The sequence below is a fragment of the Lineus longissimus genome, chromosome 5 (genome assembly GCF_910592395.1).
Source record: "Lineus longissimus chromosome 5, tnLinLong1.2, whole genome shotgun sequence".
NCBI classification, from domain to species: domain Eukaryota; kingdom Metazoa; phylum Nemertea; class Pilidiophora; order Heteronemertea; family Lineidae; genus Lineus; species Lineus longissimus.
In genome coordinates, this window is record NC_088312.1 from 6,809,154 (window position 1) to 6,836,801 (window position 27,648).

At 41.8% G+C, this 27,648-nt stretch overlaps 4 protein-coding genes across 4 annotated transcripts in view; all 4 read right to left on the minus strand.

Moving 5' to 3' along the window:
• LOC135487748 (DNA-directed RNA polymerase II subunit RPB1-like) overlaps nt 1-8,697 on the minus strand; it is a 29,589-nt gene extending 20,892 nt beyond the window's left edge. Inside the window, exons 1-2 of the mRNA XM_064771819.1 lie at nt 8,672-8,697; nt 8,070-8,117 (exon numbers count right to left, since the gene is read on the minus strand). Coding sequence (XP_064627889.1) covers nt 8,070-8,117; nt 8,672-8,697 — 74 coding nt within the window. The remainder of the gene's footprint in view (nt 1-8,069; nt 8,118-8,671) is intronic.
• On the minus strand, nt 794-4,254 carry LOC135487659 (insulin-like growth factor I). Its single transcript, XM_064771689.1, has 4 exons — nt 4,151-4,254; nt 3,895-4,055; nt 2,999-3,204; nt 794-2,359 (listed from the first exon to the last, which is right to left on the minus strand). The coding sequence occupies exons 1-4, from the start codon at nt 4,252-4,254 to the stop codon at nt 2,126-2,128; spliced, it is 705 nt and encodes a 234-aa protein (XP_064627759.1). The 3' UTR covers nt 794-2,125.
• A 263-nt stretch (nt 8,698-8,960) lies between the features above and the next one.
• LOC135487798 (death domain-containing protein 1-like) lies at nt 8,961-20,132 on the minus strand. Its single transcript, XM_064771880.1, has 13 exons — nt 18,921-20,132; nt 15,613-15,875; nt 15,045-15,217; nt 14,534-14,744; nt 14,003-14,143; nt 13,544-13,726; nt 12,882-13,152; nt 12,523-12,655; nt 11,702-12,251; nt 11,070-11,327; nt 10,752-10,860; nt 10,178-10,420; nt 8,961-9,279 (listed from the first exon to the last, which is right to left on the minus strand). Exons 1-13 carry the CDS (start codon nt 19,723-19,725, stop codon nt 9,257-9,259), a joined length of 3,363 nt encoding a protein of 1,120 aa, XP_064627950.1. The 5' UTR covers nt 19,726-20,132; the 3' UTR covers nt 8,961-9,256.
• Nucleotides 20,133-21,046: 914 nt separating this feature from the next.
• LOC135487812 (cytochrome P450 20A1-like) lies at nt 21,047-27,164 on the minus strand. Its single transcript, XM_064771908.1, has 11 exons — nt 27,028-27,164; nt 26,668-26,732; nt 26,227-26,396; nt 25,387-25,532; nt 24,929-25,096; nt 24,277-24,355; nt 23,826-24,002; nt 23,415-23,535; nt 23,054-23,168; nt 22,652-22,716; nt 21,047-22,316 (listed from the first exon to the last, which is right to left on the minus strand). The coding sequence occupies exons 1-11, from the start codon at nt 27,103-27,105 to the stop codon at nt 22,061-22,063; spliced, it is 1,440 nt and encodes a 479-aa protein (XP_064627978.1). The 5' UTR covers nt 27,106-27,164; the 3' UTR covers nt 21,047-22,060.
• Nucleotides 27,165-27,648: the final 484 nt, after the last annotated feature.

Genomic DNA, 27,648 nt, shown 5'->3' on the forward strand with positions numbered 1-27,648 from the left:
ATTTCTTTTGAGGCCATAACTGTCAATACAACAGTGACAAAAAGCGCATAGTTGAATCCTCTCTTCCGCCGACATTCTATCTTAGGACATTTCAAACCACTCCACCGGCCGCGAGTTTTTTTTACAGGTAGGTTCGTACCATTGTGTACATTGACAGCCAATCAGAGCTCAGTAACTTCGCCTGACGTCATCAAGTAAGAAAGGCACGTGTTGTTAGTCAGTAAACAAGATCAGCGATGCACATTGACAAATGGTGCGAGTTCGAATCTCGGAAGGACCCAAAAAATTATGCACTTTTTGTTTTTATTGCTTTTTTTTCATTTACTTAATTATTTTAATATAGCTTTGATTGGCTGTCAATGTACACAATGGTACGAACCTACCTGTAAAAAAACACCTCGCACACCGGCCCGAGTTTGATGCTCAGCACCCATTGGTTTGATCTTCTAAAAAGCCGTGGTAGATTCAGCACTTTAACATTTTTTGAATTGTATGACGCATGTGCCTCGTTCTGACGGCAGCAGTTATGGTTAGACATTTGCCTCTTGTTTTATGATCAGACCATTGCATCCAAATGCGAACTCGCGGCCGGACGGTTGTGAATCCTAACTCGGGCGAACAGGGTACTACCGCTACATTACTTTACATTAGGAGATGATCAGATGTATAACATTGGGGAAGGACTCTCATTTTCTTCGTTAGTGGTAGTGAGCTGTGCGAACATGTCCATAAGCCACGAATCTGCTTATGTCACCAAAAGCCCAAATTGGCAAAGAAGAAGCAACGCATCTGGTGACCTTTTTTTCAGAATTTTTATTTGTAATACATTATGCCACTGCGGGCATGGTTGGTCCAGAGGACCATCACAGGGTCAGGCCGACATGACATCATTGGCCATATTCCAAGTGATGACATTGACCGGAATACAATCAAAGTCTCCAACAAACTAAAAGCCGATATGATAATTAATGATTGTAAAGTCTCTTTGATACAGCAGTTGATCCAGAATCTTTCTCTGCGGTCTATGGACATTGACATTTGCTGTAAATTCTAACTCGACACACAACATTAAACAGCAGCAGCTATCACTACGTAGCGTTTACTCCAAAATACACCCTAAACTGCTCACACAAAATACAGCATAACATCATGACATTACATTTGTTTACCCTTACCTCGCAATTAAAAGAATTAATTCAGGTCCAGCCCACTTCAACAATCATGAAAAAGTCCGCTTACGCCTAGACCTGGATTCCCGTTGTTCATCTGTCTTATCATTATCTAAGGCTGATCAGGGCAAATCTTGATAACATCAAACCCCTTGAAACAGTATTCATGGGTTCGATGGGCCAAAATCGGCAAGGGCAATTAAACGTAATGTATCAAGCGTAATAGCATGATGAAAGGCTGCAGAAGGAGATCTAGATGAACAGGCCACGGGTGGGCCAGCGCAGGCCACTGGAAAGTTCAAACCGAAGAAACTGCTGAACATTTGCCTGAAATGAACTGCGTGTGATGAAAAAAACCCGGCCTTGTTTGGTGAAACAGCAATCGGTGTCACGCCGAAAAAGTGTCCGTGTACCCGGTATACTCTATTCTTTTATCGTGACAGATTTCGGTTGACGCTTTGTAGATTCAATTTTGAGCGCGAGACACCGCTTCCAGCGGACAGGCGAAACTTCTCCCTTGCTTGATTACACATTGAGAAGCAAGGGTTGACCATGAGCACCATCCTTTCGCCGAGAACTGGAAATCACATGTAATCTTCATTTACAAGTCACCCAGAGGGTGTGTTCTTCCTTTCGAAATACGAAGAACGCTGTCCTGAGCGGCGTGAAATACGGTTTGAGCTTTCTTACAAGCAGTCCTGTTCTAGAGTTCTAAAGAATCTATCATGTTGCAATAGTCGATGATACGCAGTCCAGAATGACATAAAAAATAAAGCAGTTCTCTATCATAAGGCAAAAACGGTCGCCAACGTAGTAACATAAACTGATCACAGCCGTCGTGCTGAATTCCACCACCAGGCGCACCTTCCTGATCACAGCGCCACCACATGATCGAAGCCTCCACCAATCACAAACAAGATAACAGCCTGGACGGATGTCCCCCAGTTCACATCTCCTCAGTTCGCTTTCGTGACCTCATCTTCCTTTCCTTTGGTTTTGAAGGCTGTTTTTAGTGGTTTGTGGACATTGCGAGACCCCCTCTTCTTTTTCTTGTCTTGTTCCTCTTGGTTTCTGATGTAAAAGAACGTACGTCCCTTGAGGGAGGCTGGTAGATGGCGGAACTGTCTTGTCGTGGGGGGTCCGGCGGTGGTAGTCCTTAGGCGTGTTGTGCTGGTCGTGCTGCTCGTTGACTGGAAGAAAGAAAGAAAAATAAGCAAACAAAAGAAAATATTCGATCCTGCAAAAATATGGCGCAGTGGGCGAAGAATACGTGCCACTGCGGTTAGGCGACAATTGGGTTTATTGGCGTAGTGACTCCGTCTTCGGCCTGAGGTAGAGTCAATCAATGAGGAGAGACACTGAGAAACGGAAACACTCAAAAACGTTTCACCGGTTCATCCAGAAACACAGTCCTGGGCCCGGTTGTTCAACACAAGTTTTGTCACTAACGCTAGCGTTAACCTAACTTTGATACATGTACATCTAGCGTTAAGCCTAAGGGCTTAACTGAGGAGATAACGCTACATTAACGGCAACATCAGTAACAAGATTTGTTTTGAACAACCATGCCCTGGGTTCTCCTGGGAACGATGACCAGTGCATAATTGCGTGGTGGCAAAGACTCTAAACCACTATGAGGCGCTGAGGCTCTTCGCAGTGAACAAGGTCAATGGGTGATATGAGTAAAGACTAGCAAATGCTTTTACTTCAATTTTGTACAGAAAGGCCTAGTGTAAATGTACATGGAGTTTTAGATAAAAGCATTTGCTCGTCTTTATTCATATCACCCAATGTTTTCGGCAATGTGCCAGGAATAACTTCGAACTCACCGAAGAAGAAGGGTTCAAGAACTCCTCTAGGTCGATTTCATCATCCGTACTGGATGGTTCCGCGCAGTAGGATTCTAATGTCTCGTAGGTGCAGTGTCTCAGACAGCATTCTTCCACTACGCCATCGCGGGCCGCCATTGAGGGAGGCACCGTGCTTCCCACCAGAAAGGTAGTAGCTTGCCGCCGGGTGATCATCTGGTTGCGGACTGAAACAGATAAATAAATATCATTGAGCGGTGCTTTCTGTCTGGTTATCCCTGCAGCGGTGCTTTCTGTCTGGTTATCCCTGCAGCGGTGCTTTCTGTCTGGTTATCCCTGCAAAGTACATTTCATTAATAGTGCCACTCAGAAGTATCAAGATGAAGTGTCTTCCGACCGCACCAACATAGATTCTGGTTCCAACGGCCTCTGGGTTCAGGTCACGACAGCGAGAGTGTGGTCAGGATTCCAGAAAACAAACTCAACAATGTTTGATTGCAGTGGGTCATTTGTCATAAATGTTTCTCTTTCGCGGTTCGTTGGGGAGTTTTCGCAAAGTCCCAGAAACGCCAACGCCTATCCCATTGTTGGAGCTCCTGATAACCATGTCGAACAATGGGAGAGGCGTTCGCGTTGGCGTTTCAGGGGAGTTTCGAAAACTCATTAATTATGTATGTTTTGGCCGCATCTATTTAAGCAGTGACGAAAATTTGCGTACCGGTTATAATTGAAAACTCCGGCAATTAGAATATCCTTCGTTAAGACCTATAGACTATCTAGCCCATTTACAATCTCTGGTGAAAACGACTTCATAACCAGCTTATAGCACGCACATACATGTATGACTTTAAATTAGGATCGAGGACGTGACCAGTGACGCACCTGTTTCCTCTTTGGTTTGGGAATAGGATACTTACATGATCGTTTCTCGTGGTCGATTCCTGTATCGCCGTGGAAGCCCCGTCCCTGGCATATGAGGTCTAACACATCAGCAAGCGTCCTGCCACAGAGGCGCTCTAGACCGTAGACGATACTGATCTGGAAGACCACGATGAGGAAGAGCGACTGGATGTTCATACTGCAATTATAGAAATATGAAAAATTCGAAGTTATGCAAAGCTCATTTGCTCTTTCTCCATACCTGTTCCCTTATTTTTATTCACATACACTTACTTAGTGATCGAGCGAACAGCTGCATTACCCGATATGAATATTCTAACGTGAGCCAGAACGTAACGTATAATGCATGATTTCTTGGGAACTGTCTCCTTCTCCATCCTGGTGCCCCTCTTTTTACTCACTTTGCGACATTTGAACTCATTTAGGGAAATGACAGCATCTAAATGTACTTGTCGGTTGAAAATGTTGTCAAAATACTATAATTACTTTCAGATGTCGTGATAAAGACACTATAATATATGTTCGTTCTAATAAGGGGAATAGAGTTTTTCCCCTTTATGTATATACATGTACATGTATAAGCATTTTAAGGCGACCGGCACGGGGTTGCGATTGGACTACTGGTTTACTTTATGCGGGAGGATCTCTGAATATTAGAAACCGGTCGTTTAAATTCGATTCTACTGTATATACCAAGGGGACTGTAACAAAACATCAATAGTAGAATGCGCCAAAGAAAATGTCTCAGCTGCCTGTCTCCATAAACATGATCCGATCAGGCCTAGCTTAACATGTCGACTTGTCGACACGGGAAAATCCTATACTTATCGCACAAAACCCAATAAAAAGAAGTTGCGGCTGCGTCTAACATTCTGAAGACACGATGCTTGAAGGAAATCGAAGTCGAGAAAGGTCGCTAAATGTCAGTACGATTTTGGACTGGAATTCGAGTTATACAGCTATGTATAATTCAAAGGTGGTTGCTTCGATTTTAATGAGGTTTTCACCTTCGGGTGTTTATCTTATATGCCCTATCATGTATACCTTAAATGTTAAATTAAATCGACAACAGGTGAACAGCCACTGGCGAAAAAGGTCTGCTAACACACCAATTGGACCCTATATAGCTATAGTGCCCATATAGACGATATATACGTTTTTCTCCGTTCTCTGGCTGGCTATACTCTTTGGAAACATCAACATCAACATCATCAGTGATCATGAGACCATATACCGGAGTAGTTTTTTTTAAACCCAGATTTTCCCCTCTTTTAATGTTTTTTTCAATACATAAAGGAGATCATAGGGGAGCCAGCGTCCTTAAACAAGTAATACATGCATTTGATAACGAGAATTTACGAATTCGCCCTGGGTAGCTTTTCCAAGCAAATATATCCAAGGTACAAACACTAACCAGTTTTCACAAAGGCTTAAAGTAGATACAGGTTTTGGTCACTTAATGAACTTGGCTTACATGTATATATCCCTAATAGTTTTTTAAAAACAAGCTTTTGGGATGAACACCACACCTAATTTCTACTATGGTTGCAGAGAACTTCGTGGAGGGCCAGCATAAATCTCTATTTCTCTAAATGCAGATGAAGGGATTGCTGATCGCATTTTTTTCATTTCGACCACATTTTCAACCAACATCTGCATCGTTAGTTCAAAATTACGGAAGTCTTTTGGCGAGTTTGGACGTACTGCATCGATGCCGTCGATGAACTACCCGGCTTTGTCGGGAAAACAAAGTTTACATATATCTGTTCAGTATTTAGCCACATTTTAATTACTCTCCTATACATGTAGTATTCAGCGCGCACACATGCGCGACGAAATAGACAGAAGTAAACATCGCCAATTGGCCAGAAAGAGAGAAATGACTTCCCAGTTAAGACACGAATATTACGTTTACTTGCCCTTGCCGGTTGAGGCCTGAAAGGCGTTTCGTGGGGGTCGAATTCATCAAGATTTGCCCTGATGACCCTGGTTAGACCGTATAACAATGGGAAGTTAGGCCAAGGTTCGAGCTGGCTTTGTTTAACGATAATAGACCGTGAATTGATTAAAGCCTGAATTCTTCTGACCGCGAGGTAAGGGGAAAATAACTAAATGTAGACACCAGTGAAGAGGTAGGCCAGGCGAAAAGTGCTTTAAAATTTTTAATCAAAATCTGTTAACCAGTGTACTCCGTAAGTGAAATAGAGTTTGGCATGTTTTGATGATTTGGGAGTACAATTTGGTCTGCACTGCTTGATACTTGTTGGTGCTAACAACTGTCAGCCTTGTGAAGAGAATCAGGTTAGCATTGGATCATTTTGGTTATAAAAGTAGTGGCACTTACCTTGTTTTCGATGTGAAACTCGCAGGTTAGAGAAAAGAGAAGAGACGGATGTTGAAGCGGCTTCTGTGTTGGAGCTTCGATATTAGCGCCAGGTTACCTGATAAACCTAGTTTTATAGGCCCTTTCCTCCTACGCCTCCCACAACTCAGCTCGTATGTCACGTGTCTTTTTGCATTTGTCATCCGCCATCTTGCAAGAAACTATGGCGACCGAAACCCCGTGCCCTGTATCCTAAACAAGGACAACCACGCACATGTCAACCCCGCAAATGTATCTGAACAAGAGAACCTTGGGACGATGGGGGCTGTCGGAAGTGAATTTCGATTATAGGTACCGGTTACAAGAAGCTTAAGCTAACTATTGAGAAAATTTGATAGGCTTGAAGGGGAGTATTATCAGCCAACCTTTCGTACTAGGTATAATACCAAGGACATCTATACGTAGTCCGTGATATACTAAAAGTACATCATATCAACAAAATAGGAGACGTCAGAAGTAGAAATAAATCGAGTCCTCTCCCTTTATTCCTCATTACCCCTTGGGTGTAGGTGGATCTCTACTTCTGGTTACCTGACTGTCCTCTAGTCAATCGAATGCTAACCCGGAAAGATCATGCCAGGAAAGTTGTAAGAGGGGTCGATTCGCCTCTTTATGACTAAATCTAACAGCCCAGTTCGTTCGTTTCTACTTCAAACCCTTGGGACATTTTTATCTGACTTCAACCACAAGATGACACTGTGTATTAGATCCGATCAGATCATCACTAACTGCTGGGGACATTGCTTTTCATTCATAGTGAGGCAAAAAAAGTTATATCTGGTCGACAGCTACAGGTGAGACAATATTCGTCACGATTCGCTATTTTGCGTCTATTCGCGAGAACTAAAAACCCGATTTAAGTCTCAGATTAAAAAACTTCATATTAAAGAGACAAGACGTCATCACGCGACAATGGAATACGCCTACGTATACATGTAAATGTAACTGGATTTATTTTCTTGCGAATGTACTCCAGGATGTAACTTGTAGCTGATTTCAGATCGAATCCTTTACTTTCGTCATTGCCAAAGTGAGGTCAGAATAACATGATGTCATCTAATATGACATGAGGTCGCAAAAATATGACAATAACGAGCCCACACAAAAAGCTATATTTGATGGGTGGGGATTTTTGTATTGAAATTCATTAACGAAAACAAGAACGCTGAACGTAATTATGTGCCGAGAACATCAGAAAAATAACTGCCTGTCTCTAAGTCCAAGCAAAGTACTCAAGTTGGTTCTGCGATTGTTTTTTACGTATTCCCTGTGCGATTCAAGCAAAGTCACGTTTAGGTGAAACATTTATTTAGTAGCACGTACCGCATTTCATTCACAAAAAAATGAACTATAACATCCGCGGTAAGGCGTTGGCGGAAGAACATAATCATCTATCCCCAGACAAGATATTTTGTAGATTTACAAATGGGATTGTTTTTTATTTGTATCGAAAACAGACTTATTCAAGACTGGTGTCCAACAGGCATCACACCAACAGCCCATTGATTTTCGCAACGGCACTTCCCGCTATCTATACAAAACCAATACAGCTGCCGAGGATTTTCAGCTTAAAAATATCTGTTATTGGTACTTGGTACTTTAAGGGTTGGCTATAGGTACCACCATTTTGGCTAGAACCTGAAATCCTAAAACAATTAAATCTCTTTTAAAACAAAGTGAATGGCAATTTCAAGGGTGGGAGTCTGTTCTTTGTGTTCAAGAGACCATCCTCCCGGGATTTAAATTGGCATTCACCTCATTCTGATAGTTCAGTTTATTCTGAGGAGAACGCACGAGGCACGTGGGGACGGCTTTTTTATTTCACGCTTCACTGCAGCCGAACCGTACCAACGAAAGCTGTCGCATGCGCTCAGCGATTCAAAGCAAAATCGCTTTCAGGTTTCACTGAACTCACCAAAATCGAACCAAAAAAGCTTTTTTTCTTTCCGACGTCGCATAAGATTCGATAAAAGATTTAGTTCTGCCGCGATTTAATACGCATGCCCTGTGCGATTCAAGAAAAATCGCGTTAAGTGGAAACCTATATACCCCGAGCTGAATTCCTCTTTGCATGATTATGTGATTGTTGGTCGTGAAACAGGTGTAAGTACGGATAAGCTCAAACAACATCTTAGATTAATTTGAAAGCAGCGAACATGCACTTTGTAGTGTCACGAAAGAGTAGCCGAAAACAGGTTAAGAGACAGACCAACTTTCTCAGTAGTGTTTTTAACCACAAGTTTCCGTGTACGGGAAAGCCAATAAAAAAATCCGATGGTTTCCATGAGGCCCGTTTTTATTTCACACCCGCATTTAGCCGTCAAAGCTAACATAACACCAGCCTAGTCACAAGCAGACATGTAATCTCGAAATTACAGAAGATGTAATGTTTTATTCCTTTCACCCTTTACTTCTCAAAAAGTATATGTTCGTACATGTTGCCTCTGACGATACATCAGCGTCGCGGTGTTACAACCAATCAGTTATCGCAAATTATCATAATATTCTCACAAATGACAATGTACTGATCAGTCAGACAAGCTATGAAAACCATTGAGATTTACCAAAATGTAAACGTGCAAACTAAATGCCGCGATATCATTTGTGTTCGGACATTAATCGCTCTATTTCTCGACCAATCTGGATGAAATGTTTAACAACCATCGGTTTAACTATACTGTAGATTTATTTACCAATACCGTACACTTCCTGCAGTTACATTATATATATACACATACAAATAGCTAAAAGATCAGCCACTTACTTTGAGTACTGTTAACCACCAAATTTTCTCATCTTTTTTTTGCAAATCGCGAAAATATTTGAAAAAAATTAAATTTCCAAACAATAATGTTGTGGCGGCACAAGAATGCTTAAATGCGATATAGCATTTTTCCAATTTGTTGACTTGTTTAGCTTCAGTCCACGAGCTTTTCATGCGGAGTTATCTATCTATAAATCATCCTTTACGACCATCGAGTCACCCTTCGCCCATTTTAAGCCAGTTGCTGTATTTCCTCTGAAAGAGAAATAATGAAAAATCATTGACCATTATTTAGCTTAATTCGATAAAACTGTGATTGATTGGGTCAATCTGTGGGGGGGGGGGGGGGGTGAATGGGGGAAGTGAGGGTAAAATCCTCTCTGATTTTCTGAAAATTTTAGGTCAGTCGGTAGTTTCAGTAAACCATCCCGATGGGGTTGTTTTATCAGCAGCACCGGAAATGAGTTTCAGCGATCTTTAGACTATATTCTCCATTTAATACTAGTCTAATCAACAAGTATTCGAAACCAGGACCTAGAGAGATTGAAATCAAACAGAAACTAACGGAAAATTATTAAAAGGTGTAGAGCATTCCGCGATAATGACGTCACTGCAGCTGCTGCCCTCTATTTCCCCATCGCTGAATTACAGGCAATGTCGGACAAACGTGGTTTCGTAATGGATTCAGGCTTTCTAACTAGGGCAATTAGATTCAATCTGGCACATGTCCGAGTGTTGGAAATACTACATAATTGTTCTGAATATTTCTCTCTCTGACTCTATGGTATCATTCATGCTAAAAACAATGCACGGTCAAAGATAATTGACTTTGAAATAAGCTCAAATGCGTAGAAATAAGTGTCGATGTCCGACTGTCACGTGACTAAAACGTCATCAATATCTTATTCAAATGACCTTGTGAGCTATAAATAGTAACTTCGCGGAATGCTATTGAATACAGTCATTGCCATTTGTGTCACAGCTGAACTCAGGGGATCCGAACATTACAAGTGTTTGATGCTGTCGGGCCTATTTAGGTCTATTAGTTAAAACAAGTATGGATTAAGGATACTTGGTCAAAACAACAAATACCAAGAATGTTTCTGAATGAGCCTAGGTTTAAACTGGTTTTCGAGTTCCCCTCCAAACTTACCTGCGGCAGATCTGCATTTAATCTTCTTAAGGAACCTGCTGAGAGTGTTAATACTAGCCAGTGGGTCGTTCTCTTTCCAGAGTAACAACGCCCTGTGACACTGCTCCCTCGAGCCGATCACACCCTCCTCGATACCATCGATATCGTCTTCGTGTAGTCCGAGAACCAACGCCAGGCGACGCCAGTCAGTTATTACTTCCTGGTTCTGTGCTACCCTCAAGAACGCCCTCTTTAATTTAGCCTCTGAAATGTAATTGGGAGGAATGGGCTACAGTATACCATTAAAGCATGAGGCATTACATGTAACAGTGAAAGCCTTCTCTCGCTGGATCGAGAAGGAAGAAAGGAAGTCAAAAGTATTGACCAAAAATATTTCCGATTTATGAACAAGATGCAATGGTAAAGACATCGAGCGGGTGACTTCGAGAGAGTTGATACAAACTGATTGTTTTCCAATTTAATTGGTTAATCATCGATTAAAGGTGTTGGTACATTCTCCAACGTGGTTTCAAGGAGCAGAGCACAGACATAATGCGCACATCTAGCATGGTCATTCTTTAATTAGTGTTCTAACCTTTTGCTTTGTTGGCCCTCTCAAGTTTCCAATCTCGTTCCCGGTCCTTGATGTCCTCTACAAGGTCGGTGCGTCCCACAGTGATCAACCCTGCACATAAGATCTCAACCTGGAAGGGCAGACCAGAAGATCAGGCTTTTTAAATTTTACCTTCCATATCAAATATTATACCATTATTGTCATGTTTGTATTGTTTCTAATGTGAACCTTGGCTGGCTACGAGACCCAAATTCTAAGGTCAAGGTCACAAGATCACAGATACCTAACGTGACCGTATGTTGATGATGGGTGCTTTGCGAAACACTGGGCCATTTTTACCTTATCCATCGAGCGAGGTATCTTCTTTACCCACGTGACCAACATGTCATAAATGGCTTCCTCACTGTCACTATTTGACACGTGATCTCGCAGTATCGCTTGGATTCTCGCGCGTTTGACACTGAGAGCTGCAGCGAGGAGCTTCCACTCATCTCCGAGATCTGCAGAGAGTTGCCGAAACAACGCTTCGTCGATGACGCCATCTGATTTAAACTGCACTGGAGCTTTCAGGATAGGTTGTGGTGGTTCCGGATCCGGCTGTCAAAGACAAGAAAATGCTGCGGTTGGCCAGTTGACGGGATAAATGATGATAAGGACTCACATCACAAAAGAATAAGAGAACTTGATGCATTATTATATAGTTATTACGCATAATACTTATACGCATTACCCTTATTTGAGGATGTGATTTCGAAGATAATGGCGAAATTAGGCAAGTTGTCTTCCATTAGGACCATTTGACGCGCTATGCTGAAGGGAATGTAGTTCAAAATCCCTCATCAGCTTATAGTAAAAACGGCTATCTTTTTATCACTTCCGCTTGGAACCTTTTTTATTTGATTATTTCATTATTTGACTGGACTAATCTCGTCTGATACTCTACAGTGAACTAGTAAGCATTACTCCGTTACCTTTGGTAAATTTATCAGCAGTTCCGACAGTAACTTTTCTCCTTGCACAAGTTCCATTTTCACTGAATCGTTCCTCTTCGTCGAAACTTTGTCTTCGACTTTAACAGCTTGCTGAAGCATTGCGTGAGTATAAATTTGAGCGAAACCACGATACATGTTTGAGCTTTTCTGCGCATACTGATCAACCTCCGCGACAGAAAAACGCAGACTACTGTTCAAATGAGAATTGAACGCGAATTCGAGTTCAGATGCATGTTTGTCCATACAACGGATATTTCCGCGGAAATTTATCCATAATTTTTGTCCTTCATGGACAATAATGTCTTTGCTAGGACTGGGCCCATCCTCATAACCCGCTTCGTTCAGCTTCCTCTGCGCTCGATCTATTCTATTGATGTTGGTGCACGTGATGATGACGTCACTCGGGTCATCTGACCTCTGACGTAACAAGCACACGACGACTCGTCTGTTGATGTGTTTCTCGATGGTTGTTGCTATATCTTCTGCTGTCGTACTTGGGGTATCTGCCTTTAGACGCAGCACCATAAAACTGTAATATTAAAACAAAACAAAAGTGGATATTTTCGTGACATCATAATATTAAACTTTGTCTTTGAGATAATGTATAGGTTTATAGGGTCTATTTTAAATGAGATTTGACTTCGAGCATGTTCAGTCAAATTCGTAGCCAGATGCAGAAAGAAGCATACCAGGTTTTAATGGACTGAAGGCTGACCAACGGTGTTCAAAGCAGTGTTAGTAAACACCGCATTTATTCATTTGAAGAAATCTGTCATCAGAACGACGAAGTCACGTCTTACCGATCGACGGGTTCGGTGAGCTCGACCACTGCAATATCTTTATTCTTGGACTGCGTATGAGTGATGAGTCCCTTCACGTCCCAAGGCCCCGTGTGTTCTTTCTTCAACATGATCAGTTTATCCTCCGGCTCTTCTGAAGTGGAGCAAAGAATCAAATGAGCAACCTTTTGTTATGAAAGTGTATTGTCATCTTATGGTGTTAAGGGGAAATTGTGGTTTGTATTACAGTTTAACACATTTTATTACATTACAGTAGCAGGTCTACACTATTTCAGATGCATATCTTTCAAATGTCTTAACCAGCATGCTGCAAGCAGTGAGATGTACATTGAGAGCTATAAACGGACCCTCTTTCTTACCTTCAACCTTAAAGGAGTGAAACCCAATGACCATTGCCGACTTCGGCCGTGATTTGTGATCGGATTTATCATCACGGCCAACCCCTGCCGTCCCTGGTCGCTTCTGCCGAGCCGGGTTGGGCGGACAAGGAACTGTTGCCACCATTGGTTTGACGAATTTCTTGTTCTTCAACCCGAGGTGAATGATTGGACTGCTTGCAAATAGATTCTCGCAGACTTGTGGATATCTTAGCTTGACTTCAGTCACCATACCGAGCTCAACCGGTTGAATCTAAATAAGAAGAAGAGGCTGGGACCGACATGCTACGAAAAAGCAGTAATTTTGACTTAGTTATAAAGTTGGTTCTCGGCGTTGGAAGTTGGGTTATTTGTCTCCGCAGCGATTACCAACTTCTCAATGAGTTAAGAATATCTTTACATTTTTCAAGAAACAACTTTCTTTAACCCTCCAATTTAACCCAAAACAGAAATGAGTGTACTGACTGCGCAAGATCAAACTAGCACTGATCTGTTATTGATTTCCTCTTCGCTGTCGGAGCTGCTGAGCTTCAGTGGTACCGGAATGGTTTGACGTCATTTATAATAAGGAGAACGGTGCAAATATCCGCTGGTCTGTCCATCTAAGAACACAATGTTCGGCAATTAGTCTGTAGTATCTTTACCTTTAAGCCGAATGTTGACGTAACCCTGAACACTCCTGGCCTCACGGTCAAGCTAACCCTCGAGTCAAGTGGAGAGAAATATTTCCCTCCTTTCTTTCCTATCATGACCAGGTCTTTCTTGATCTTGAGTACGACCGCCAGTGTCACTGGTCCAGTCACCCGGCACTCGCAAAAATGCTTGTCCTACAAGATAGACCGTAGATGATTGGATCATTATGAACGAGGTAAAAGGCTGGATACAGAATAAATGTACATGCTGCAGTGAATGTACATTCTGACAGTCGTACAGTATGGCTGTATATCAAAGGTGAATAGGTCATTTTGTCTTTGAAATATACTGACGCTATTCGGTTGTTTAAAATTGTATGCTGGCGCCTTGCCCTTTATCATGCCAGGGGCTCCTCCTTTGGGAACGAGGATTCAACGTTAAAGAGATACGGCTGAGTTATCTGAACGTACCGTGATATCGGAGAAGGCAGTGTCGAGGGTCATCACCTCCGTCCAAGTACCAGCATCATCTAATATCTTTATAACAGCTTCCTTGATAGGGTTGTTCCTCGGGGCGACATGTGGTATAGCAACTGTCCATGGCTCCGCACACTAAACGGGATGAGAAGGAGCCACTCAGTTAAGATGGGGACTCCATGATGAGTCAAGGCAGGTAGAGCTAGACGGGATTTGATGGTGTGGTCAAAAATAGTAGTTCATGCTACTTCTAGCTGGAGCACAGGCCAATTATCTGAAGATGCGACAGGGTACATTTGGTACGTCCTACTGATGAGGGTAGGGGGGGGGGGTGGGCTGGTGGTAGACGTTTCTGATTATCACATCCAAACGTGTGTACATACAATACACTTATTTCCTTTGTTGTTTCGGTTTTGTTGTCGATAGAACGCAGATTCGATTAATTGCATGTAATTGCATTGGATTGTTCCTCTGCTGGAAGCTTTATAATGCTGAGTTAAAATGGCTTGCTTTCCTGCCACATACCTTAGGAAAGACTGTATCTGGTGATGCTGGTTTTAACTGTACTATTCCACTGACCAGTTCTTCATTCTCCCCAAGGGGTAGGATACCATCGAGCTGGTTCAGCGGTTCACAGACGAGGTCTTCTTCATACAGAACACCAGCCATCGCCCTGACGATGGAGATGATTTCAGGATCCGTGTTGTCATCATCACCAGGCTTTTTCTCCGTATAACTGTAAAATAATTTGCTGGAATTCGAACTTTGCGCCCTGTTATGTTTTTAACAGAACTGATAGAACTATGGCAGAAGAAAACACGATAAAAGTCAGATTCCCACGGACTAGAGCTCCGCAAAAAGCTAAACTCACCAAACACAAGATAGATTTTGACTTGCGTATATGCCGTCGGATTGAACTAAGAATTGGTAGGCCTATCGCCGGTCAGATTAGCAAGACATGATTTCATGCCGACGATAGATAATGTTGCTGTCATAATTCATTGCCGTCATGTTTCTCTAGCTTCTTTCTACCTACATGCATTTGGGCCAGTTCTGAGGGTCCTTCCTTTCCTCCTCGGCCCGGCGCTGCTCTTCCTCTTTCCTCAGCATCTCAATCTCTTCGGGGGTACCCTTAATTCTCTCCAGCTCTGCTTTCCTCTTCTGGTCCTTTTCTCGCCGTTTTTGGTCCTCTTCTTCCTTCTTTTTAGCCTGTCAATGCAGATCAAATGTATTAGAGTTAAATACTTGTAACAAGAAGAAGCTCAGTGAGTAAGAGTAAGTAAGATGACTACAGATCGTGAAACGAGAATACCCTTATCAACATTAGGCTGAGACAAAATATGCTACATTTTGTATATGTTACCCTTTGCTTTGCGTTGTTATGTTTCCCGTGTCATTTATTATAAAGTGGCTTCAGCTACTGTATTATAAGATGACACTCATAAGATAATTATAACACAGTAAAATCGAAGCTGTTGAAATATTTTCGAAAACCATTTCTTGTTTTTTGACCGAGAGGTCATATCATATATCATATCATACATCTGTATCATATCATTTCATTTCATATCATATGAAATCTTTATTCTGCATTTGAAACCAACCTTTTCAGCTTCTTGTCGCTTCTGCTCTTCCAACTCCTTTCTCCTTTTTTCAACTTCCTTCTTGGTCTCGTGGACCGCTCTCCGATGTTCCATGGCCTTGACCTCCGCCGCCCGAGCCTCTTCTTCAAGCTCGGCAGCCTCTTTTTTACATTCTGCCGCCATTCGGATTGCTTCGGCTAAAGCTATTTCAGCCTCGGCAATCTCCGTTTTTGCCTTGGCTGCTTTGGCAAGAAGTTCGCTTTGTTCTGCGACCGCCTCCGGATCTGTTAATATATATCAGACGAGGTTAAGTAAGTGCTACATGTTTCTTTGCAATAGGCCCCTAGATTTTAGGCCATGACTTTAAGAACCACAAGTTTAGGTCGGGACTTTCTGTCCCAAAGCATAACCGCTTGTCTTTAAAAGACCGCACCCCCCCCCCGGAAGTGATATACACATTGTATACATTTATTCATATCATAGATTTCATTAAAATATAATTTGATTTATGTTCACTCAGCTAGTATTGACACATTTTAATATTGAAATATCAACTCATGAAAACACGTACGCGATTGACAATGCGAATTTAATCAATTGGCGTTCTATTATTTCTAGATTTTTTAAAAACGTCATGCCCAAGTAGTGCTCAGACAGATGCTTTGATGATGTTGCCATGGAAGGCATAGCTCCGGAATAACACAGTTGGAGCAGTTCGGTTTGACTGTGTACAGCTTCTTATGCACGGATAATGTACAGTATAAATGCATGTGACTTGACTGTGAGAGTGATGCCAGCAATGTCATAGCTGTAGTTTTTGTACATTTCCAACTTATTTTGTCAACATTGTCTTTAATTCAATAGAAGTCCCTATAGCACTGTGGAGGTTACTATCGTATGCTGTCACTAAGCAACTGGTACATAGATCTGAATGACACCACATAGATTGACGATTAAATGAAATTGCCAAAGTAAATACTGGAAGTGCGCGAGTCAACAACAGCTTGTTTTTCTACTAGAAAAATGCATCAAACATAAATTAATACATCGTTCTGATAGGGTTGATTTATCTTTCTGTAGGAAATCAATTAAACTGTTCACCAATATCTATTCTTACGTTTTTATGACCATGTCATGAAATGAAATGACTCTCAACTAGTTATCCATCTGATCGTTGACGAAGCACTTAGGAATTGTAATGGCCACGAACATGGTTTATGTATCAAATGTACACAGAAACAACACGAGAGCGATCAGCCAATCATTATTTCTTTGAAGGGGTCACGTGCAGATATTTTGTCCAATCAGGTTGCGTTATCTCTGCTTATGTTATGAACGTTGCTTCGTATACTATCTTGTACAATATGACGAGTTTGTGACAAAATCGAAACCTAGCCAAAGGGATACTAAAAATGGGAATTTATATTTAAGAGTTGAAATAAAAGATTTTAAATGCACAGTACGGAAATCTTGACAGCGACAGATGAGAAGTGGCATCCTAGATTTCTTTAATTTCCCAGTATAAGCCGGATATTAAGGCCTTGTTTTAGAAAATCTTGCCTAGGGCCTTAGAAAATATTATGAGACCAAATGACAATACCTGAACTATTGAAATAGTCCTTTTGTATACACTACATATCGTGACATATCAAAAAAGTTTTCGCTGATGTGTATTTATGCTTTGGGCAAGTTTCGTGATGTAAATTATTTATTTTCTTCCCTCTTGCGTGAGTTTGCCAAGGATCGATTGTTTTGAGAGGAATTCACAGACAGACTATACTAGTGTAAAGATTTAGTAGTTAATGATCGTATTGATACATCGGTATCGAAATTTGAGTTGCATTAGAAGATTTTCCTGGGAATACATGCAACGTGTCGTATACTCGAATAGGAATCGGCACCACTATTGATCTCTGCACTGAGATGTTAAAGGAACATTTTTTCTTAATTTGTAGGCTTACTTTAGTCAACTTTTCAATGGTGATCATTCGCCAACATTGCTAATGGAGTTGGTTAGGGGTACGATCCAAATTCAGGGCAAAACAGGTGTATAGTTCAGAAAGAATCAACCACACACTACATGTAATTGAAAGAAAAAAGCCTAATTAGAATTCGATACTACAGTATATGCACGCACTGTTGTATCAAATGCTAATTGAGATTTTAGTGCATGTACCATATCAGTGATTTTACGAAATATAGTACCGGTATGTCGGAATAGGCTACAGGTAGTTTGTAGTACCTGTATAATTAAGGAAAGACTGCAATTTTCCGTAACTTAATTCGCGGAAGGGTGAACACGTTTATTGGTCGTGATTATGTTAGTATAGCTTCGTGGGTTGACTTGTGCTTTAATACAATTTGGTCTTATACCCATTACAACAACGAAAACATCTAGCCTGGAAATTATAATTGCACCGAAGACAGTAATGTTGTTTTCCCAAGGGATTGATCCCGGAATGCCATGCAGAAAAAACTACTTTTTTTCTACATGTAAGTCACTATTGCATTCCGGATCAACGTACGATAGAGACCCTTCAAATGTTCCTCTTAAGTTTTATTATAACCTCACTTGGTATCTTAAAGGAGGTAATAAAGAAATGCTTATCTAAAATTGCCAACAATGATAATCAGTGCTGACGTTTCTGACGGGTGTACGCATGGGCTCAAGCGAGCAGCAGTAAAAAATGTTGGGACATATGGCCCTATGCCCTGGGATATTAGCTCCAAGGGATTTGTGGATCACAACGACACGAGTCATGAACTCGTGATCTCATGATAAAGTACTTATACTTATGAGTTTCTAATGGATCACATAAAGGGTTTATTGATGTCTCAATTCAGGGGCAAAATAAGGCTATATTTTATTCAACAGATTTATTGATTTATCCTATTGCTTTGCTAATGGATAAAAGCATTTATAACACAAGAGTAATATTGGGTTATGTTCCATTACATGCGTGTATGTGACTTTGTTAGAGTCTGTTTTTTAAGTATCAAGGCCGAACGACCTAGCCGACGTAAGAGAATAGAAGGAGAAAAGTCAATGGTAGCAATGATAGCAATCTATGCTAGAATAGTACGTCGGTAGAGCTTTCAATAGGGTGCATCTCCTATGTCTCCAGCATTGTTGACCTTATTTTCTCTTGTAACCTGCTGTGTATCGCTGGTTCTTTGTGTACAAATACACAGAAGCTGTGATCAACAGTAGAACCACTGAACGTTTCGCCTAAAACAAGAACCAAGTCGTCATGAACACCACCATAGCTGAAAAGAGTGGTTAGTCCTGTTTCAATTTTGGACTCCCAGTTTCCCTCGTCTAAACTTACCCTTCTTGTCAACTTTTTCTTCATCGAGCATAGTAGTCAAACCTTCCGTCCTCATCTTCTTGTCCAGTGTGACTTTAAGGTCCTTCATCTCTTTAGACAAGTCATGGACATTACAATAAAGTGTCTTCACGTAATCTTTACAGACACGCAAAACATTCTTAGAGTGCTCAAACGATCGCATTAATGTGTGAACATCCTCGTAATTCCTCAGTAGCTGGTCTCTTAAACCTCTATGTTCATTGCCGATCAGTTCTTTGAGTAATTTGAACTTTTCCATCATGTCAACATCTTCGCTCAGCAAAGCGGTTTCAACAACATTTTCACGATCCTTTTCGTGTTCGAACTGATCATCCACTGCAGAGGGTGCATCCGCATCCTCTTCCCGACTATTTTCGTCCTGTACTTTTAAGATGTTATCCATATCTTCATAACTTTCCCTGGTTTCATCTACATCTGAGATGTCGCCATTTTGCACGTCAGTTTCATCCTCAACACGTGTCTTTTCCTTTCCTTCGAACATTTCCTGCAACTCTCTATCGTTTCCTTCCTCTCCAGTTGGACTAGAGGCATCACGACTTTCGCCGCTCATTCCACTCAGAGGCCTATCTACCATCACGTCAACCTCGTGTGAAGCTTTAGAAGCACTGCTGGTCCTACCGTCACCCAATCCGTCCCTAATTTGTTCCGATGAATTCCTCTCTCCGGAATTCTCTGCCGTCCCCACCATGTCGTCTGCTTCGCTGTTGTCACCACTGATCGTCGAATTCTCAGCGAGTCCGTCCACAAGCTCGGTGTTTGATTCCATGGATAAAATACACCACTAATACGCAAAACTCGACACAAATTAGCAAAATAAACTTTCAACAAATAGATTAATACTGTAAGTAGTTCCGTACACAAACCGACTTTGCACATTACGCTCTTAGACTACTCTAAAAGCATGTCCATAAATAAATGAGTATTCCAATGAAAATAGCATCATCTACATGATTTCAAACACTTATGAGTCTCAATGCTCAGGAAAGTAGTGAAAACACTCACTACGGCACCCTAACAACTATTGAAATTTATTTTCACAGCCGCGAGCGTTTGTATAACGTGAGAGCGTGCCAGCGTTTTTATGTTTGCGACGAAGTGTATGATTGTTGCACCTTATTGGATCGTGTTGGAATATTTTATGGATCGTTCCGAAACCATTCACTTTACCTAATTGGGCGCTGTTAGTCAGAAAAATTATGGCAACAGAACATCGCACGTTTAGCACGAATGCTTATGGCAAGACTTTAGAATTACCATTCAAGAAGTTAAATATAAGTTCAAGAAGGAAATATATCAATTTTGTGGTCACGTGCGTCTTGAATATGGTCACGTGAGTCTTGAATATATTTTGTTCAAGGTTGAATATATTTTGTTCAAGGTTGGACATATTTTATTCAAGGTTGAACATATTTTATTCAAGGTTGAACATATTTTATTCAAGGTTGAAAACATTTGATTCAAGGTTGAACATATTTTAGTCTTGAACATATATTTCCTTCTTGAACTTATATTTAACTTCTTGAATGGTAATTCTAAAGTCTTGAATAAATTCCGCTTTGGCTTGCCATAAATGCTCATGACGATTATCCCTGTGGTAAGCAATGGGAACTAATCATGGGTTGTGACCCGTCTCTAATTCAGTGGTCAACCAAACGGTAAACATAAGCCGCACGTACACCACCTGAAAATGGACCACCAATCTTGGTTCGCGAACCAATGCCGCACCATCGAAAATCCACCAAGCGCGTACACCAGCGCTGCAGCTAGTTATAAAATCCGGCAACAGATGGCGCGCAAACAATAAGCAGAAAGCGCCATTTCGAAAGCGCCGCCTGTCACGAACCATCTAACTAGCTAATTGCCGAGCCATTAGCGCGTACACTACGACAAAGCCGGGCTTTTAACAAGCCGGGCGAATTTGGACCATCAAGCTTGATGGGACAAATTCGCCCGGCAATTTGTATCGGCAATAGATTGCCGAACCAATTTGTCGCGGCAATGTGGTGGTGTACGTGCAATTGGTCCACCAATATTTCGTGGTGTACGCGCAACTATAGACCATGCTATCACTAATCACACAGAAGACGTTTTCACTTATTATCTCTTTACTGAAAATAACTGATACACTGGTATTATAAACACTGGCCATTCAAACTGCGGAAAGTGGCAATATTGTTAAAACTCTGGCTACCAATTGATTTCGATCGATGTTCCGAAATCCCAGAAAAAAATATCGTACTCAACTGCGTATTTGGTAGGTATCGGCATTAGCAGGCCGTCGCCGAAGGGTATTAAGTCCGGCTTCTACTTGATCGGGGAAGGTCGGTTGAGGCTTGTTCTCACTAACATAATGTTTTAATCACCTCACTGAAGAATCGATGGTTGAGGCTGCTGGCCGAATGCCTCAGTAACGCAGGCTGACCTATTGCATCAATTAGAGGGAAGAGGAGGTCGATGTTGACGGCAGCTAAAACGGAACGTTTTTGCGATGTATCTTTTTACAGGTAGCATCGTCCGGCGCAAAATGTATCGAAGACTATCGTGAAAAAGAGTATGCCTTTGCAGATGCAAACCATAAAAACATGATTGACCCCACACATTTTGCCAGAGCATGCCCGCCTCTCCTGCTCATTTCCTTTACTTCCGTCCCGTGGCTTAGTTTCTTATTCACGGATGGCGGTTGCTAAGTGCGGAACACTGTCTAAATCAACCTGTGGTTTATTCACGCCATATGTCATTAATGACATGAATGGAAGCTGTATTATCGATCAGGCGATCATTGGACAATGATCAGTATAGATTGCTGGCTAAAGGGACTATAATGCTAAAAAACATGATATTCCAATAACAGTCACAGAAATGAGTTACCCGGTAAGAGTTTTACGAGTTAAATAAGACCACATTAATGAAGTAAAAAAAGTAAATAATCATATTGACAAGCGAGTAGAAACATTCATGATTCACAGATTAAAATGCACCAGTGCTTTATGACAGAAATCAACTATAATTGATACATTAGACGCAGTTTCATCAGATATAAGTTTTTCTTTGTCAAACTCTGGTGTATATATACATCTTTGATGGAGCTCCTTTAACCTCCTTCAGTTCGCTCTTGGTTCAACAGTTACGTATATCTCATCCTCGGGCAATGTAATAAGACCATATGCTCGCTTGACGGTCTGATTTGGTACAGTTGTAACCTTGAACTTCCTTAAGATTATGGCAAGCGTCGTCACTCCATCGGCGAGGGTATATCTGAATCCCGGACACTTGCGCCCGCCTGCGAATCCAAAAGGAACATTCGAGAGTAAAGGGCGACTGCGGGTGTTGCCGGGAGCAAACCGATCAGGATCGAACCTGGAATCAGAATGTGGTTAAACTGTAAATGATACAGAATACAGCATCAACAGATTAATGGGTCATTAGATAAGATGTCAATGAATCAACTCATCTGTTTTGCCGATTTCACCACGTATAGCAAGTTGACACATGTTACTCTTAATCCTGGCATGATTGGTACCTTTAATATGTTGTATCTCAAATCGCTGTTCCGATCCTGATCCATCAAGAAACTTAAACACAGGTAAATGCTTCACGGAAGAGTCACGGAGCTCTTGATGCATGCATCACATATCATCTCCCACTTTGTGGAAAATAACATTGGAAATCCCATCATGATTAAAAGTTCTTGCCTTTCTGGCTCTGGCCAAATGTTTTCGTCCATCAGTACGACACCCAGGGCATGGATAACCGGTGTCTGAAACACAAGGTACTATCAGTAATTTGTAGAATGTAACATCTATATCGATTAAGTCAGGACATTTCATACTGGATAAAATACTTGCTAGCATGTGTAAAGTCATCTCGCATAATATCGGACCCATTTCATTCGTCACAACACAAGACAAGTTTTGTGCACGCATATACTTCCAATTCATGGAAAGCATCTTGGAAGACTGCCGTTGATGACCGATTTGGGGAGGGGAGCCTGGCCAGAGAGCTCAGTAAACTACCCCAAACGGAAACGGCTACGCCGCATTGCCGCCTTCCTGAGAACAACCTCAGTCTTGTCGTAAGCTTACACAACCACAAACCTTCTCTTTAATGACGTATCCCCCTAACGTGGTGTCCTTGTCCTGATCAAATCTAGCTGCCCATGGAACGACCAGGTTTCTCCGCAGCGTTTCATCAATGATTTGCCGAAGATATCTACAGCATAGAAGAATTTCTGAATGACCGACAATTTCCACTTGATGTATGACCATCAAATGCACCTTGCATGATCATCAAATACCACTTGTATGACCAGCAAATGCCACTTTTATGACCATCAAATGCAGCTTGTATGGCCATCATATGCAGCTTGTATGACCACCAAATGCCACTTATACGACCATCAAATGCCACTTATATGACCATCAAATGCCACTTGTACGACCACCAAAAACCACTTACGTCAGTTGGCTATATGCATACGGGTCGACATCATCATCCCCTAAAACATCACATATCTCTCTGTAGGCTTTCTCCTGCATGTCTTGGTGGACGCCCAGATGGTACAGGGCGAATATCAGCACTACAAGTGGAACAACAGTTTGCGGCCTGAGGATTACAGTTGACTTACTGATAATTTGGTGGAAATTGATATACGGTTAGTGAATTGATGACCTACAATAGGGCATACAAAGCCGCAATGACGGAGGAGTGGTGCCCACAATATAAAGACGACGTATTCAGACTGAAAATTCCAGGGGATGGGAGTGCCCGTATTATACAACATAATACTGCATCCGGGGCTGAGGTATTTCAGCTTGAAAGTTAAATCAAACTTAAACAGAGAGATTTGTCATTAAAACACATGCTTACTGCTGGCGACATTGTGGAATCCTCCAACAACGTTGATAAGGGCATCTGAGTAAAGTTGTATCTCGGGGACATCTGAATCGAGTAGCTCGTCGATGAACAGCTTTCTGTCAGCCAAGGACCTGGTGGCCCGGCGGTGATGGATCATTTTTCGGATGATATTATCCTTTTCGGAGTCCGCTGAAAGGGAATGAGTATGTATGTCAAGTAATTGATGGGCCATTAATGGTTTCAAACACGACCATTCTTCGATTGTAGGTCCCATTTTGATTGTACGTGGTGCCCCTTTTAACTAACACAGGAGACGAAGAACCTGCATCCTAAGATCAGGCATTTTTACTCCTCTGTCGTATATGATGAAATATCAAGAGGCGGAGTATATTAAAAACAACTGGTGCCAGGATGCAGACCTAACACCAGTTTGCCATGCATAACATGTCCGACAAATGCATACCTTCATCAAACTCTGCCCTTTCAGGCGTTCCTGGTTCAGGAAGAGAACCATCAACATTGTGTTCTGCTGTCAGCATGATCTGTAAGGAAGATTGCGTGGTGTTTCTAATTCTACATGTCAATCAAATGAAACGTTCAAAACATAATGCATCACTAGAAGCAAAGCACATCACCAACACCGGTAAATACTCCAACACTTTAGGTATGATGAAGATCCGACTGTAGAAAATGCTTTCGTCACGATCTCAGTGATGAGCAGGGACGCCATTTTTGAAAATGTAATCATGATTTGCATTGGTTATTTTATATTTTTTGGTAAAAACGGTGTTATATTGAAATGTAAATTTTCCTTGGTACATGTAATTTATCCCGATATATCGGCGTTAGACATCCATGCCTTTCTGGAATATAATAGGTTTCCATGTTCGACGTAACGTGTTAAATGAACAACCAGGATCTGGCAGGAGAAAGTGGGGTATGCACAATGTAAATTACCTAACTGTCTAATTGGTCTTTTGAAAGACATCAAGCAAAGACACCATCTCAGTAACAAGTAAAGCGGGCATTCAGTTTCAACAGAGTACACTTTTCAAAACAAGGAAAACTCATTAGTTCGAGTTTTCTTGTCTATGGTAGTCAGCCAAATAGCTTACCATGTTGTAGCAGTGGTGAAGTTTTTTAACTTCGCTTTCATCTTTGAAGTAATCTCCAAATGTTGCCTGGGTGATTGCCTTGATAGACATCTCCGTCATCTCTTCCTTCAGGGCGATAGTTTCGCCATCGCTTAAGCTTGACCAATGCTCGACCAGTTCCCCAACCACCTATTAAGGTAGATAAATGATATTTAGAAAGTTGAAGATTCTCGGTAGAAATGCCATCGCCATCTGTGCAGAATGTGGTCAACCACAACTTATCTACAGCCAGAACGTTCTTAGTATTGTATTGCCCAACATAACTAACTTCAACTTGTCTTACTCGTCTTATCGCGTAAAGACTCGGCCACTGCATTAGATTGACTTGCAAATACACCACTAGTGGGGACTTATCGTATATGCGAAGTAGCGTTAAAGTAAAATCATAAAGATGGTCGACCTTAAAGGAGTACACTTACATCATTAAATGTTGGGTAGTATACAGCCATTGCTTGATGTCCGTATGCGTCATCAAAAGGCTGTCTTTGGCGTCTGCCTTTCTCCTTGTTTGAATATTGAACAGACTGCGGGCCGAACATGTGCTGATATTTTATGAATAGCTGCGCTGCAGTTTAAAAAGAAAAATTGACTCCGCTGGTATATTTATAAAAAGTTCGCATGGATTTGCAATACGGCAGGCTCGATAGGCATCGCATGTATAGACCTTGCAGTACCACACTCTTCCAGCCTTTGAAAAAGCTTGTGAACACAATTGCATCTCATTGAGGTTTTCTACGAGGTAAAAACCCAGAGAGGTTTTTCATGATCTCAAAAACTATTTAGGTTTTTTCATTTTACAAAAAAACTCTACGGGATGCACATGTGTGTTGGCCGAAATGATGGTTTTCAGAAGCGCAAAAACCGTCATTTTTAAGAGTGCAGTGACTTTATATTCGCTTGATTATGTTTTGAGTTGAGAGCTCGGAATTTTGAATTTGACCGTTCATTAAAGTACATTCTGCGTACATATAACGTAAAATCCTTTGAAAGAGAATGATATGCATAGTCATCGGCCTTATTATCGACGGATTTTACGGTATATATAAATACTGATAAGATGGAAAAATGACTTGTAATTCCTCGGATTCGAACTCAGTGAGAAGAAAAACAGGCAATTCATGATCAATTAAAAAAATGAATTCCAGTTGGAGAGCTTTTTCTGGTCTATTTAAGAGATTCTCCCCAAAAGTGGGTTGGCTTGTCAGTTGTTTTGAACGAGACAAATACAAACAACTGATCATGGATCGAAAACAACTTACGCGGTCGATCAAACACGATTGCGTGTTGTTTAAACAGCTCCGGTGATGCGATGCTGATAGTGAGTTCCTTTCCCATCCAGAATGATGCGATTGGCCCGTAGCGCTTGTGGAGGTTGGTGAGAAACTCATGCAAGCTTCCAGCAGCGTCAATGTCATGTTTGTTTCCATGTCTGAAATGGTTAACAGCCGCGATAGTCGGCGATGGTTCGAGGCATAGTCGTGCATAGTCGAGGGGGGGGGGAGTGGCTCTCTTGGGTCAAAATGACACTTAAATTTTTCGGCCGAAATCATAGTCAAAAACAGGATTTTTGGTATTTTGGTCACTTACGGGAGAGGGGTCGGGACAATATTGCAATAATGCCCCCCCCCCCCGTACCCTATACGCCGATGCAAATAGATCTGTCTGAAACACCGAAATTAAAATGTGCATAACTCACGTACATTGGATCGCTCGCTTTCAGACCAGGAACTGGTTTCTCGGAAGATCCTTGTTTCCGTTCCCATTTCTAAGAGAGAAGAAATATAGCCCGTATATATTATTGACAGTTTGAACAGTTAGCGGGCTGGGGGAGGCGCTATTCAGAAGTTCCGCTCCGCTGATAAAGCCTACCAGTATTGGTTTTTGAAACTAGCCCCTTATTGAGGAATGGGCTTGTCGAACTACAACCCCCCCCCCCCCCCCCCCAAAAAAAAAGGTTCATACCAGTCTTCACCTCCCCTGCATAGGCTTTGATACAAACACGCCGTAGCCTTCACAATTCCCAATTCCCAGGATCTACATTTACCCGGGGATGTACCAACCTTGAAGGTCCATAGAAATACTGCACAGAGAATAGCAAGCAAGGAGGCTGTAACGGGGTTTAATAGCTCCACCGCCATATTCTAAAGCAAACCAGACCATACAATATATGCACACATGTTCCTCGTGCCTGCGTCAGCCGTCTGCTGGCATATCTGGGTCAACCGATTGATATATATGTATAGCAGTAAATATGACGTGTGGTGAATAGCTGGCGCAACACCAGACGGGCAAAACCATTGGCAAGAGAGGGGAGTCCTAGTAGCGCATGTTGTGCAATGCATTAGTACTACATGTACAAGTGACCCCCCCCCCCTTTGGGCAGTACCCATTCACTCATTCCCTGGGAACTCTTTTCGTGCGGAAGGCGGACAAACTGGTTATAGTGCACTACCATCAAATTCTGGTTTGAACATTAAGTCTTTCCGGGTCCGGCTCAAATGTCGTATGCGCGTGGTGAGCATCTGTCCTTGAAAACCGCTGGAGAATCCATGACTGGGGACTGCCATTTCCTGCTCGGTGCCGTCCTGCTGACTTGACCCTAGGAGGCAGGCCATGGCCTATCCAATCTAGTCCACATGTTACTTATTAGCTAGCCATGCATATATTTATTTTATCCTTAT